This window comes from Daldinia caldariorum (genome assembly GCF_022478825.1).
Source record: "Daldinia caldariorum strain CBS 122874 unplaced genomic scaffold F4812scaffold_9, whole genome shotgun sequence".
Classification (NCBI taxonomy): Eukaryota; Fungi; Ascomycota; class Sordariomycetes; order Xylariales; family Hypoxylaceae; genus Daldinia; species Daldinia caldariorum.
The window spans coordinates 461,552-475,725 of record NW_025953045.1 but is presented as its reverse complement, the minus strand read 5'-3'; the positions used below and the strand labels follow the sequence as shown (position 1 = coordinate 475,725).

Here is a 14,174-nt window from a genome sequence, read left to right as displayed (position 1 = left end):
GCGTTAGAATCCATATACTGATAAAGCACCTAGGTAGTTAATGTCTATAATAAATAATCAAAATTCATAGTATATATTAGGTATATGTATAAATATAACTCTATACAGATGCATCTGTATCTACAGCCCCTGGTTAGCCAACTCGATAGCCTTCCTAGCAGCCTCGTCGAAGTCGTCAAAAGCGAACAGCGGCAACCCGCTGTCGGCAATGATCTTCTGGCCCTCCTTCTCGTTCGTCCCGCGGATGCGCACCACCACGGGCACTGCCATCCCCAGGTCCCGGAACGCCAGAACCACCCCTTCGGCTATCATGTCCCCGCGCGTCAGGCCGCCGAATATGTTGACGAATATGCACTGCGAGACGTTAGTAAGATGCCTGGTATATGCCGGCTGAGAACGGAGTGAATGGATGGGGGAGGGGGGGGGGGGGGGGGTTATGAGGTGGATAAGTGTTAGGTTAAATTCGGTCGGGTTAGATAGATAGAGAAAGAGAAAGAGAAAGAGAAAGAGAAAGAGAAAGAGAAAGAGAAAGAGAAAGAGAAAGAGAAAGGGGAAGGAGGGAGCAGGGGATGGGGATGGGGAAAAGAGACTGACTTACCTTAACCCTCGAATCCGTCAAAATAGCTTCGAAGCTCCTCTTCACCGTCTCGCTCGTCGCCTTCCCCCCCGTATCCAGGAAATTCGCCGCGCGGCCCCCGGCATCGACTAGGGCGTCGACGGTGTTCATCGCCAGGCCGGCGCCGTTGACCAGGGTACCGATACAATTGTTATTGTTATTGTCTGGCCCGTCGATCCTGATATACACTATCCCGTGCTTGGCAGCTTCGATTTCCGCCGGGTGCTCGTTCCCGTCCCCGTCCCCATCGCGTGGTAAGGTGTGGTGGTGGTGGTGGTGGTGGATGTCGGGTTGGCGAACGCAGCTGCGGAAGGCGGCGGCGTCGTCGAAGCCGAAGCGCGCGGAGGATACGTGGATGGTGGTTCCGGCGGAGGGGGAGACGGAGACGAGGGTTTCGAGGAGGAAGGCTTCTTTGGAAGTGAAGAGCGAGGATAGCGTTGTGAGGAGGGTGTGTAGAGAGGTGCTGGAGGCGCTGTCGAAATTGAGGTGTTGCAGTATGGCAGACGTGGGGATGGGCTCGAAGGCGAATTTGGCTGCTTGGGAGGTGTCGCCGGTTGGGGAGGCGATGATGCAGGGGGTTTTGGCGGATCGGTCGATGCTTATTGCCAGGAGCTTCTGAGGGCCGGTGGAGAAGCCGCTGGCGATGGGGACGCCGTGTTGACGGAGGAGATTGAGGGCAGCGTCTGAGGAAAGGTAGATGTTTCTTTTTTGGTTCCGGGGAAGATGACGTGTGGCATGCTGGGATGGAACAGGACGGTGGACAATGCTGTGTATTCCTCTTCGCTGAGATCCGTTGAGTGAAGGAGAGACACCAGAACCCGTGGGCGTCACACCTTCCAGCATAGATTTTAATACCGGCCCGAATCTAGAAGGATGGTTGACTATAGCTGTTCCAGCTGCCTTCAAGGCCTCTATCTTGTCTAGCGGGGATGGTTCTCCAGGTAGAGTAAATGCTCCGGCGTGGCCCATGAGCCGGCCTGGAACCGCGTTCACACCGGCAACGAGAGCAGCCATCGGTCTATGTTATCCACTGTTAACTACCTTGCTTGTCCTAGCTCTTGAGTTCTGATAATTATGCATAAAATGTCAACTTACTTCGGGTTTTCAGTAGTAGTTCGGTACTCTCTGATCCAATCCGCAGCCTCAAGCTCAGCCTCACCCCCAATTTCCCCTATTACTGCGATCCCTTCCGTATCCTTGTCCTCGGCGAGGATCTTAAGGCCATCCATTAGACTCGTGCCTGGGAGGATATCCCCGCCGACACCTATACACATACTTTGCCCCAAACCAGATCTGAGGGTAGAGGCGGCGGCTAGCGAGGAGAATTAGCCAATACAATAGATATAGTCGTATAACAGCAAAATAGGAGACGTACTTTCGTAACTCAACGTCCCCGATCTTGCCACGATTCCTATCCTCCCAGGCTCGAAGCACGGCAGCGGTTGGAAACCGATTCTACACTTTCCCACTGCCGATATGATACCAGGCGAATTCGCACCGATGAGTCTACACTTGGACTGTGTTTTTAATATGGAGTGAATCTAAATTTTCGTCGTCAGTTAGATTTAATAGCTACTACGAAGCCTTATAAGTGCTTACTCGGAGAATGTCATGGAGTGGAATGTGCTCCGCCACGGCGACGATAAGTGGTACTCCAGCTTCGATCGCCTCTTCGATCGCTCCGGCGGCTTGGTGTGCGGCTACATAAATGCCCGTCGCGTCCGGCTTTAGGACTTCCGCAGCCTAGGGGAAACCAGCTTTGTTAGATAACTGCTGTTCTCGTTTCTTGCTTCCATCCCTTTCGAAGTTTGCGTACCTTGCGGACAGTAGGAAAGACAGGTAGTCCTAAGTGTTCGCCCTCACGGCCGGGAGTGACGCCCCCCAGGATATTTGTGCCCCATTCTATGGATTCACAAGCGTTGGCCGTTGCTTGTCTCCCTAGATTTCATGTGTGAGCATGCGATAGGGATAGCGTGAGATATGAAAGAGATGAACCTGTAAATCCTTGGAATATAACCCGGGTATGGCTACCAATCTTAAGATTCTTCAAAGTCGAGTCATATTCCGAACTCGAACTCAAGTTGCGGTGGTTCTGGAATAGAGTCTGTCTTGAACCGAGGTTTCGAGAGGAGATGTACTTCCAGGTCCTAGACCTCGGGACGGTGCGGAGCATGTTATTGAAATGTCTTAATGGACTGGGACAAACTACTCATGATATTACCTAGGTATACAACAAGGTATTCATCATACCGAATACCAAATACGGTTGCATAATATAATTGACGGGAAGATTGCTAGACAACCCGGTATGTTGGTATTTATATATGTTTGTCGTCCACTATTCGGAAGCAACTAGCCCGGCACCGGACCCGGGAGTGCTTCAACCTTAACCAGTTCTGGGAATAAATCGGATATGCCTGATTGTCACCGACTATGAGGAATTCGGAAGCTCTGGATTAACAAGCAACTCGCCAACTAAACCCTTTTTTAAAGGGGACGAGTATAATAAGGCATAATCGATGCAAGTAGTATAAGTTGAATGTGATATACATTGTAAATTTGAGAGGTATGTAAGATTATGGGCTGGGTTGTAAGACATTTGATGTGGGGTTCTGTTTCTGAATATACCCTGACGATGATATACAATATGAGGTGTAATTTCGTTCATCCCAAACCGTTATTTTATCATGTTTCTTGTGATATGATAGTTATAGTTAGTAGGGCCATAGGTTAAGGTTGGGGACTTGGTGCTTGTAGTTCTCCTCGGTAAAGAAGTAAGACTTCTGCTCAGCCGGATGTTCCATCCCTAAGAGAACCCGCCGTTGGGAAGTGTAAGGGACTCCGGTCAGAACGGAAGTTAAATCAAGAGCCTTAGACGACAATATCCTCATAGTTCCCTGATGAGCAAGCTTTAATTACGCGCTATTGCCGTACGTACGTGCTACCGTTTCTGTGCTTCTGAACTCGAGGGCGTATCTGTATCCGAGGCAAATCCTAGATTCTTGAAGTCGTCCCTCGCCATAAGATTCCTAAATGATGAGAAAAATACTTAGAAAATCGAGTGCACAAGTTGAAAACTTACCGGTCCATACGACAGGCTAGATATGTTTTGGCGATATTGCGGCACTCGTTGTCATTGACGCCCTTGACCTTTTTGATACACGAGAGATACTTGGTCATGACGTCCTTGCATTCGCCTAGAGATGGACGGCACGGTTAATAAAATGAAAGAAATACTTATATGGTAGGGCCTTCTAACCATCATGATCTAATGGGAAGCTACCGCGTTGAGGCCTGAAGATAAAAAGACAACCCAGGTCAGTAAGTAGGTTCTCTAAAATGATGGACTGATATCTAGGAGACATACGGGATAGGCTTTCCAGCATATGGGCCCGAGCCCGGGCTGCCGAAGGTACTCATGGAAAATGCTTATCGTTTCTTCTGTTTGTGCGTCCTTCAACTTTAATTAATCTCGGCTGTGAGTAAAAGAAACTGGAATAAATAAATTAGAATAAATAAATTGGAAGCTTCTCAGTTTGGTAATCTCAATGTGATACCTCGAAATTTTGGAGAGCCACAGTGTTAGGTATCTTTAACACTGTACAAGGTACATATGTATCATCGACCCCTCCCCCCACATCGGTCCAAGATCTCCGGGTCGATCAGGGCGTTGCTTCCAAGGTCGTTGTTAGGTGGGCTGTGGTGCCGTTGCTGGGCGAACAACCGCTGTCGAATTAATCTTGACATCACATCCGGATTTCTTTGTCTAGCAGTCCAGCACATGTGCTCTGCTGTTTGCATGTTGTACTTACCTAGCCTGCCTTAGGTAGATAGCTCTTATCAGGTATTTCCGTATTCAACTCTCTCCTATTTGAAATAACTATTTTATACTTGGTTCAAAGACCGGCTTGTTGTTTTCTCACCTTATCAGGTGTATACCACCACCTCGACTTACACAACCCTTGTATTGTACACACACCTACCTAAGGTATACAAAAACCAGCGAAAGGCCAGTAACGTGCTGCCACCTCCCCACCTCGTGTCTGCAGCGTCGTCGGCTTCGCCAGCGGGGAATTTTAAAAATACCACATACCTAATCTAGATACATAACACGTACCTGTTATTCGATCCAATTGCTATCTTAGGCACTTATTCTCCAAAAGTCCTCGCTGTCATTATTATTATAAACCCGCACGACGACCGCACCCGGTGCGGAAGTGGATTGTGTCCAACTTGATGCTCGTGGAAAACCTATATAGAAGATGCGGTTAACCCCTTGCCGATATGCCGCGCTCCTCTCGATAGCTGCGACCACTTTTGCGCTCGCTGATTCTATCGTCGACCCCCTCGCGTATGGCGTCTTTGAGGACTTCTCACCAGTTCAGAGGAGGGAAATCACCTGCCCGAATAACTATTTCAGCTGCGAGGATAGGGGCGCCGTCTTCGAAGGTACTTGCTGCGAGAACGGACAGCTGTGTGCCCTAGACGCCTACAGCTCAGCAGCTTGCTGTCCTACTACGTAAGTTGGCCCCATGAGGAATTGGTATCTCCAGTCTTGGATACGAATGAATTGTTGCTTCGAAAAACTCACACGTCTGGTTGAATTATAGAGCCACCTGTACTGGCGTAGCACCAACTGGCCCAACACCCACCCTGTCCTACGTCATCAATACATATTTCTCGTTTCCGTATATACCGACGTCCTTTGCGAACTCGGTGGCATGTACATCGGCTCTCAACCAATGCTCGAGGAACTACGCATCGTGTGTCTCAGGCTTAGGTGGCAATAGCGCGGCTTACGGTGTGACCATCGTGGTCCCGGGGGGAGGCGGGACGACGGTCGACGTCACGCAAGCTACCGGACTTCCCGCCGCATCGGCGACATCTGTGTGCTCGAGTCTATCATCCGAGGCTTGCTTTAATTTAAATAGTGCTCAATGCACCCAAGCCGGCACCACTGGGGGTTTTATCATAGGTACCGGAAATGCAGCTACACGACCTACCGCCGCTTCTATAGCTGCTGTTATCGCTGGCGTTGGTCTGAGTCTTATTGGTGGGTATATATGAGCGGCCATGGAACAATATCTTGCAACCGGACAGTTGTGTCCTTTGAACTGAACCGCCAACGTGCTCTGAGTCCTGGAGACTTGAAATACCGGTTGAATGACGTCACAAATTATTATTATCATTATGGCCCTTTTTTGAATGTGTATATTTGGGTTTGGCGTACCTCGATATGTGCCTATAATGGATCTAGGGGGGTTTTGCACATAGAACCGGGAACGAATGAAGGATCGCTTTCCTTAGATATTGGACTAGGACGAGGATGGGATCTCATTTTCATAGTTGGCTATCAAAATGAATCAAACTATCGGATGGGCTGTTGGAACGAACTCTCGCCTTGCACTATACCGAGCTTCGAGCTTCACCTGTTTGATTTTGAGGAACTCAAATGCTTCTTCTTCTTCTTATTTTTTTTTATTAAAAAAAAGGAACGCCTGAGTAGGGCCACTGACATCAGAATGCACAGAGGTAGAAAGACAGTTGACTCAGGCCGAAGATTGCTTTCATATCTGACAATAAAATCCTTAATGACTTAGTTAACTAGACAATAGGGTTTGTTAAATCGGCTTTCGGAATATAGCCGGCGATTCCGGCCTTATGGTCTTTGTATGTGAGCCACTGTTCTACACGTATAAGGACTTGTTTTTAATGCGACGTATCTCACTCGTCCAGTACAGCTTTCAAGTACTCTCTCTATTAATATCCTCGAGTACGCCCCGAGGAAAAAAAAAAACACTACACCTTAACAGCACCAGCGCTCCTAGCCATCCAAGCCAGCACGATGTCAGCCACCACCCAAACAGCAGACCAACCGCCCGTATACTTGAGCGAGGTGAGCGTCGTAGCGCCCAAGCCTATACGGCCGATGCCGTCGACCTCCGCTCTGGAGACAGTAGAACCGCCTCTGGAGCGCGTACCGTCGAACTCGCTGAGCATGAAGCCCGACGAGTTGCAGCAGAACCTGTTCCAGTCCTTTCTGCGGCTGTGCAACCTAGAGCGGCCTGCTATTCTCCGCAGACGAGTGTCTACGGGCCGCATCCGTCGCTGGGGTATGGGCATGCGCGATACTAAGAAGATCGCTTACGAGGATACCAGCTTGATACGACGAGATGTCGCTGCTCCGACTTGAGGGGACTATGGACCCGATGTAGTAGCGGACATTGGGCCATCCTCCACGGGTCTCAGTGGTTCGGGGATCTAGGTACCTAAGACATCTAAGATTTTTATACACTGCCATGCCCAGGTGGCTCCTGGATAAAATAAGCTAGTCATGTCAAGTGTGTCAAATGTAAAGTATAGGCATAGTCCACTTTTAGAAAGAAATAAAAATAAAATAGATCAGGCAGGTATATATATGTATATGTGCTATAAGTATATGGGTTTTGTGAGATGAATGTAAGAGGTACCTAATGATTTATTTGTACCTAAAATCTTGATTTTTACGACCTGCCCCTATCGATAAATACGTCAAGAGGCTAGAGGTGTTACCTCTTGAGTCTTAGCACCTCTTAAGAGTGGAGACTGATAGGTACCTAGGTATGCTTCGTTTCCAATAGCAACTTGCCTAAGGTTATCTTATACATCTACATAATATTAAGCATCCAAAACTTGAAAACTTGAACAACTTCAGGAGTACTAGAATTATGTGTGGGTCTAAATAAATACTTCATCTCTCAATGACGAGCCAGCTGAAATGGTCTTTCGGAAGACCGCAGCCCGCACACCCTCAAGGCTTGGGGAATTAACCATTGCATCTAAGACCTGTGTCGCCATTTGTAACACCAGATATTGAGGACATGGCGTCCCCGATATTACCAAATACGTCCAACTTCTTGGGCGTGGCCTTGGTCGTCAACCGATTGCGCGACGGCCCATTGTTTGTCTTTCACTATCCCCCTCAGATACAGGGGCCGTACGCCTCACCCTCTAGCGATGATGTCCCTAGGGACGAGCTGGACGACGATGACGAACTGTTAAATCAGCCATCCCACCCCCCTGTTGAAACGCCTTCCGGCTCGGTGCCGAAGTCAATAGATTTGCAGAACTGGAACCACGATGACCATCTGGAAACTGAAAGTGGTTCCCAGATAGTCCCCTGGGAGCACGTAGCCGGCTACCCTACTAGGGACCTTGAGAGTCTTCTCACGCCTAACAGAGCTTTCCACAAGAAGCTCTTTCACGTTACGCTGGAGCAGCTTTGCTTCGCATCCTATCCTATATACGTTCCGGAAAATGGCATATGGCGAAAGAAGAAGAAGCAGCCAAAGTATCAACCGCCCAAATCGCCTGATAATGTGGAATCCGCAAGTAAATACGGCGAATACTCTATCATTGCGAGTGATGCACCGCAGATAGAAACCAAAGACATGGCAGAGGATGCTACTGCGGGTAGCCCACCTGAAGAGGCTGACGAGAAGAAGAGCGGGATGACTATGTTCAACCTTGTCTTTATTCTGAACCCCAAAAAGCACGAGGGAAAGGAGTTGGCAGAGAATCTCTATTTTCATATCATCAAGAAAATCAATAAAGCATACAAGTACAGCCAGCAGAAAAGTGATTTTGTTTGGAAAGAATCGAAAAGGATCTTGGCTTTGAAAGATAAAGGACGAGAATCGAGTACGTATCCGAATATTATTCTATCCTATTTAGTATTCTACCCTATTTGGTAAACCGAGGAACTGACAAGACGTTACGTACCGCACTGCAGGGACTAGGATGAGCACGCTGTGGAGAGAAATCCTGGAAGTATCATCCTTAGCGGCATCTATGCAGGATATATACGAGGCTGTCTCTCACAATAGAATCGCAGCTTTACAGCTAGATACGGCCGAAGGCGCCGTAACACATTCAGTTCAGATCCCCATGCCTTTCTATATTCCAGATCTGCCACCGGATGATGAGAACGGCTCTAAGGGTCTATGGATTACTACTGCAAATGCCTTCGTCGAGGAAGACAGTCTTAACGATCCCGCATTCCTCGATAAAAACTTTGCGCTACTATTAATGAGCGACGAAAAAAAGATCATTGCAGAGCTCCAGGCGGACCCGGATGAAACGACAGCGGCCATGATCGAGTTCGTCCGGCTCTCCAAACCGACGATGTCGTAAGTGAAAACGACCCAAGCCTCTTATCGTGGTTTAAACCCGAGCTTTACTCAAAACTTACTTCAAATAGATTCTACCAGATCGGCCAAGGTACCGCACTCTCGCCAGCCCAAGTGCGCAAATATGCGCAACATTTCATCTTCTGGCGGCGGGCGATCGCAATCCCACCTTTGCATGCGCGGGACATTTATATCCTATCGCCAAATAGTGATATGAGCCGGCTACCAAAAGCGAGCCAAGCATGGGCGCGCGCGTTTCCTCTTGCACCCCCTCTTCCCGAGTTCCTCGCAGCATTGTCAGCAGCACCGCGTTCTTACAAGTTGTTCGCACCCAGCAAAAATCATCGTCCAACCTACCTTTCCATGCTTGCCTGGCTCATGCGCGGCGGCTGGGTCACCCAGCTATGTACCTTCGCGTATGTCGTGGTCTGGCCCGAGATCATATATGAAGTTGACTACGAGATCGAAGCTGAGGAGCTTCTCCAAGAAGCTCGTGCCTCCAGCGCCACCGATACCTCTGCAGAATCCTCCTCTCACATATCCTCGTCGCCCCCTAACTCTTCATCCGACGATGTGCTCTCCCCCTCTTCGCCTGTCGAGGTACACTCAAACGACCAATCCGAAAGTATCAGTCCAACGGCGGTATCATTACCGCCACCGGGGGCAATATCAATGACATCTTCAACCGCAACAATCAAATCCCCAGCGACGACTACGGCCGGCGAACAAGCAGCCGAGCAGGCTCGCCTTGATCGTATAGCGACTCGCGCCCACCTCGCCGCTGCTGAAAAGGCTGCCGCTCACGCTCGCCGTCCCCCGCCCCGGCAGACGGACCACCCGTCCACCAACGACGCCCCGCATCTCGCGCATCTGACCCCGTACATCATCGCCGACGCCGGCCGGGTCGGCGACCGGGATTCTCGGTACTTGCTCGCCATAGCGCGGCGATTGCCGGAGCGCATTACGCACACGCATGCGCATTCTTCTACCACCACCGGCACCGGCCATCATCACGGCACCGGCACCGACGGCGGAGGAGGAGGAGGAGGTAAAAGCAAAGGCAAAGAACCAGCCGGGTCGTCAAATCTAAACCCTCGCGCCAAGTGGCCCGACTTCTGGAAATATTTCAACGGGCGCTACGCCCTCGAGCGCATCGCGCTGCACGAGGACATGAAGCGCCGCGACGCGTGGAATCTGCTTAATGCCATGAGCGAGTATTTGCTGTGCGTTAGGCATTGGTAGGTTGTTTTTTTAAACCCCGATCTAAGGGTACTCAAAGTGTGTACCTAGATGTGTGTGGTACATGCTATAGATAATAGATAGAGAGAGAAAGTGAGCGAGAGAGAGAGACTTTACGTAACAGTCGGACGAATGGAAAAAAGGGGGAGGGGGAGAATGGGGTAGTGGTGGTACGGCATAGTGGAAAGAGGAAAACCAGCTTCACTTCATCCATACCTCGGGTCCTACCTACCTAACCTACCTAGGTAGGTAGTTGGTATAATCGTCATTGACATGGATAGTTGTTAGCTTGGATAGGTAGTACTCTAAAATAACATATAACTCGCTAAGTAATTCACATAAGAAGTAAGTTATATGTCATCGCTACATGTAAGTAAACGTATTGGAATATTAGGATAACCCGAGAGTACGCTAGCGGTGTATATATAATCTTTGCAGCCTTCCGAATACGTCGCTCCTCTCTCCCTCACTCCAGATCGGGTTCCCAACTCAAGGGGGGTTGTTAACGCATACATAGATCAAACGATGCCGAGACCTTCGCCCGTAGGCGGGTGGTTTGTAGCGGCTTACAATAAGGGAACCTAGGAAAGGAAAAATAAAATAAACTCCGATATCAACGACGTGACGATGCAAATGCGAAAAAAAGAGAGAAAAAAAAAAGGAACACGATATCTCGGAAACATGGTCCATTCATCCCTTACCCCAACTCCGCTGCCCTCGAGGTATCATTGGAAGGTAAAAGGAAAACAAACAGACCCAGCCCATAGATGAACAATGCCGGAGGGACTTAGGAAAGAAAAGAGATGGAACAAAATGAAATGACATGGGAAAAGTACCTAAGGTAGGTATGTAAAGAATAAGCGAAAGAACCCTTCCATTGTCCCGGATATCCCGGACAACAAACCCCATGAAAATGATAGACCACCTCCGGCTGCTCCGAGCCGGGTTTCCCACCGAGTCGTGGGGTAAGATAGAACGCCAGTCCATTCCACCCTTAACGGCCGCCATATGCAGTATTGAGTCCTTCCCTTGACTAGAATGCCCCGGAAATGTTGGAAAAAAACAAATGCCTCAAGACCCGAACTCAAGTGTGATGATAAGATGATGATAATGCTGCTCAATGACTAGATGACTAAAAAATAAAAAAAATCGAATGAGCAATAGAAAGCTTGGCTAACGCCAGAAAATGCTGCGATGATGCAAGGGATATGAAAAACCCAAATATCACTAGTCGTGGGAGAGATCCATCCCGAATTCGTCTTCTTCTTTGAAGTTAATCGATGCGGGACCGCTGTCATCATCATCCGGGTCGTTCCAAAACGGACCGGCGTCACCCATATCTGCTGCGATATCTACGGCATCCTGACCGTCTGGACTCACGGAAGTGGCGGCGATCGCAGTGTCTGATCCGTTCAGAGAGTCCCCTCTGAAGTCGGTATGCTGGGGCACTCGAAGACCCGATCCGGCAAAGCGGGAGTATGAAAAGGTATGCGGACCGTTCTTGGCCATTGCTTCCATCAACTCTGTTTGCATTCTTTTCTCATCCTCTGTGAGCCCAAGTGGTACGGTTCCACCAAGTTCCACGATGGTGTTGATAAGCTCTTCTTGTTGCTGAAGCTTGAGGTGTAACATCCACATCAAGTCTCTGGTCCAGCTGACTGCTCCATTGAGGATATCTCCTTTGTTAGGGCCCTTGTCCTTCTCTTCAAGAGGAAGGCCGGTGGTAATGTTGCCAACTCCGGTGGCTCGCTTTGCGCCTGGGCCGGCCAATCCCGAAGTAGCCTGCGCGGGGTGAGAGATTCCGGTTAGACTAGGCGATAACGGGGTGCCATTTTGAATAAGTTTCCTGATTTTCTCGTCCTCCAATCGATGCGTTGGAACAAGCTTGCTAAGATCTTGGATCCTCTCATTGATGTTGTCACGTCGCCGCCGCTCGACAAGGTTGTGTGATTCGCGACGTCGTTTCCTCTTCATCTCTTGTGACGAAACCGCATTTGGTGGCGTATTTAATTTTGTAGGCATAGAAGTACCACCTTTAAGTAGTACATCCGTAATTTGCGGGTTTTGCATGCCGTGCTGCATGGGCGAGGAGAATCCGGACCCGGGAAAGGAAGAAAGGCTGTTAGGAGTGTGCATCCACTGGCCTGAAGGCGACTTCTCGTGGTGGCCGTTGTTAGTTCGAATCGGTTGGGGGCCGAATCCTGATTGTTCCCGAGAGTTTACAGATAAGCTGGACATACCCGCAGTCTTAGGCGTAAGTGGGCCCCGGGCACTGGATGATTTGCGCTGCATGTTGGAAAGTTGAGGACGGGACTTCGCGTTTAGGTAATTAGGATCACCTTCGTTGTTCAGGTCGGAGCCGGTTAAAGGAGAGCCAGAATAGGATATCGGCGACTGAAGGGAGTTTCCGAATGGTTGGTGCTGTTGCTGCATCTGATGGAATTGCGCCTGATTGAAGCTGTGGACGAACGGGCTCTGGATAGGATCGCCATCTGGCGTATGGGAATAACCGTTCATATGGTTTTGATCCATAGGTATACCGTGGCTCCCTTGATGCGACGGATATATGCCATGCGAAAACCCCATGTTCATGTCGTTCATGCCACCGAAATCCTGACCTTGGTTGTGCATGCCAGGTTGGTTGGACATAGGATCCGTCGGGCTGCCAAGGGTGTCGAGCAACTCGTCATCGCCGAAGAAATTGGAGGAGTTGTTGTTTCCGTTGAAGTTGTTTGAGTATGACGCTGCGTATGTTCCAGACATCGCTAAGTCGTTTGGGTCAACGCTGCCACTGGCACCGCCAGGGTTCTGGCCGCCACCAAACTGGTTGAAGGCGTGCTGTGCCATCATTTCCAGCGTCGGATTGGATAAATATTGAAAAGGCTAAAGATGAGAATGACAGCAACAGTAATGATAATGATGGTAATCGGTCAGCAATATGGTAAGGTAGCCTTTGTAGCGAAGCAAAGAAGATGCGAGGCTGCTGTGCCTATCGAGTATGGTCGGCAATCGGGCGTCTAGTTATATTTATTCTGTCGAGGACAGAGTCAGCCCCGCATCCACACATACTAGTCTGATCGTTGGCGAGTGGGTAAAGGAAGGAAGGATGTGAAGAATAGTGGGAGTAGTGGGAGTAGGAGTAGTGGGATGCGGTGTGGGGCAGTTGATACACTTGATACACTTGATACACCGAGGAAACTTCAGCTAACAAGCAAGTACCTAAGGTAGGTTAGGTACCTTTAGGTAACCAATATTAATGCAAGGCAGCTGTGAATGGTCAAATAGTCATAGGGCGTTTTTTTATGTAACAACCATGAACACCAAAATAAAAGAGAGAATGAGAGAAAGAGAAAAAAAAATTTCTTATCTACCTCGGGTAAAATGCGCACGAAGTCGTGTAGAAATGTTTTCTTAAATTTGGCCACAGATTACGTAGCCATGCAGATAAATAACGAACAATGTTGCGCGAGTGTGGTCGCCTAGATAAAATATCTTGTGGGATCCAAGCTATTTAGCTAGGCATATAGTTGGGAATGCGGGTGCGGGACTTGAATTGGGTGTCGAGGTATATATCTATTGTATGGATAGGGTTAGAGTGAACTCAGCGTTGATTTGAATTGGGGAATTTTTGTTGAATTCTTTTTTTTTCTTTTTCGGGATTCCCTTTTCCCTGCTTTCGTCCCTTGTTCTGTATAATCCGACGCGAGTAGTCCGAGATGCGGAAAGAAAAAGCGAATGAATCAGTAGATGTATACGTACAGGTTTAGCGAATTCGCATGGCCAACAATGGGCGTTGAGCGTTGAGGTAATTTATTGGTCGGCTTGAGTAAGCGGTTTACTTTGTGGGAAAAGAAAAAAAAGAAGAAGAAGAAGAAAAGGAAGTAAAAGTTTGGCTTCCTTAGGGGATAGGTAAATGAAGAGATATTTTGCGCCTCGTCGGATCTGAAAGGCGGTATCGCTATAATCCCTACACCAGTAAGATGTGATAGACGACCGAAGCAGTGCCGGTAACCCTCGATGACGGCGATTCTGACCTCAGAAGAGTGATCAACTGCAGGGTACGGAAGGTAACACCTAAATATCGTACGAAGAGGGAGATTAAAAATGACGAGACTTGTCAGACTGTAAGCACGGAGGTGACGCCGGGATTA

The 14,174-nt window shown here is 48.9% G+C and overlaps 5 protein-coding genes across 5 annotated transcripts; 2 read left to right on the top strand and 3 right to left on the bottom strand.

Annotated features, from left to right (window-relative positions):
- Positions 1-120: 120 nt before the first annotated feature.
- Positions 121-2,789, bottom strand: F4812DRAFT_451270 (succinyl-CoA synthetase-like protein; the record flags this gene model as incomplete). The annotated part of the gene is made up of 7 exons (XM_047936187.1): positions 121-354; positions 599-1,634; positions 1,712-1,928; positions 1,992-2,157; positions 2,216-2,359; positions 2,433-2,554; positions 2,612-2,789. 7 exons carry the CDS (start codon positions 2,787-2,789, stop codon positions 121-123), a joined length of 2,097 nt encoding a protein of 698 aa, XP_047789765.1.
- Positions 2,790-3,420: 631 nt separating this feature from the next.
- F4812DRAFT_397648 (uncharacterized protein) lies at positions 3,421-4,119 on the bottom strand. The gene is made up of 4 exons (XM_047932177.1): positions 3,984-4,119; positions 3,876-3,910; positions 3,699-3,813; positions 3,421-3,645 (listed from the first exon to the last, which is right to left on the bottom strand). Exons 1-4 carry the CDS (start codon positions 4,034-4,036, stop codon positions 3,558-3,560), a joined length of 291 nt encoding a protein of 96 aa, XP_047789764.1. The 5' UTR covers positions 4,037-4,119; the 3' UTR covers positions 3,421-3,557.
- A 759-nt stretch (positions 4,120-4,878) lies between these two features.
- On the top strand, positions 4,879-6,809 carry F4812DRAFT_459555 (uncharacterized protein; the record flags this gene model as incomplete). The annotated part of the gene is made up of 3 exons (XM_047937569.1): positions 4,879-5,135; positions 5,227-5,669; positions 6,430-6,809. The coding sequence occupies 3 exons, from the start codon at positions 4,879-4,881 to the stop codon at positions 6,807-6,809; spliced, it is 1,080 nt and encodes a 359-aa protein (XP_047789763.1).
- Positions 6,810-7,181: 372 nt separating this feature from the next.
- Positions 7,182-10,367, top strand: F4812DRAFT_429581 (nitrogen permease regulator of amino acid transport activity 3-domain-containing protein). Its single transcript, XM_047934281.1, has 3 exons — positions 7,182-8,296; positions 8,388-8,784; positions 8,856-10,367. The coding sequence occupies exons 1-3, from the start codon at positions 7,477-7,479 to the stop codon at positions 10,024-10,026; spliced, it is 2,388 nt and encodes a 795-aa protein (XP_047789762.1). The 5' UTR covers positions 7,182-7,476; the 3' UTR covers positions 10,027-10,367.
- An 883-nt stretch (positions 10,368-11,250) lies between these two features.
- On the bottom strand, positions 11,251-12,870 carry F4812DRAFT_451269 (uncharacterized protein; the record flags this gene model as incomplete). Its single annotated transcript, XM_047936186.1, has 1 exon — positions 11,251-12,870. One exon carries the CDS (start codon positions 12,868-12,870, stop codon positions 11,251-11,253), a length of 1,620 nt encoding a protein of 539 aa, XP_047789761.1.
- Between the last annotated feature and the right edge of the window lie 1,304 nt (positions 12,871-14,174).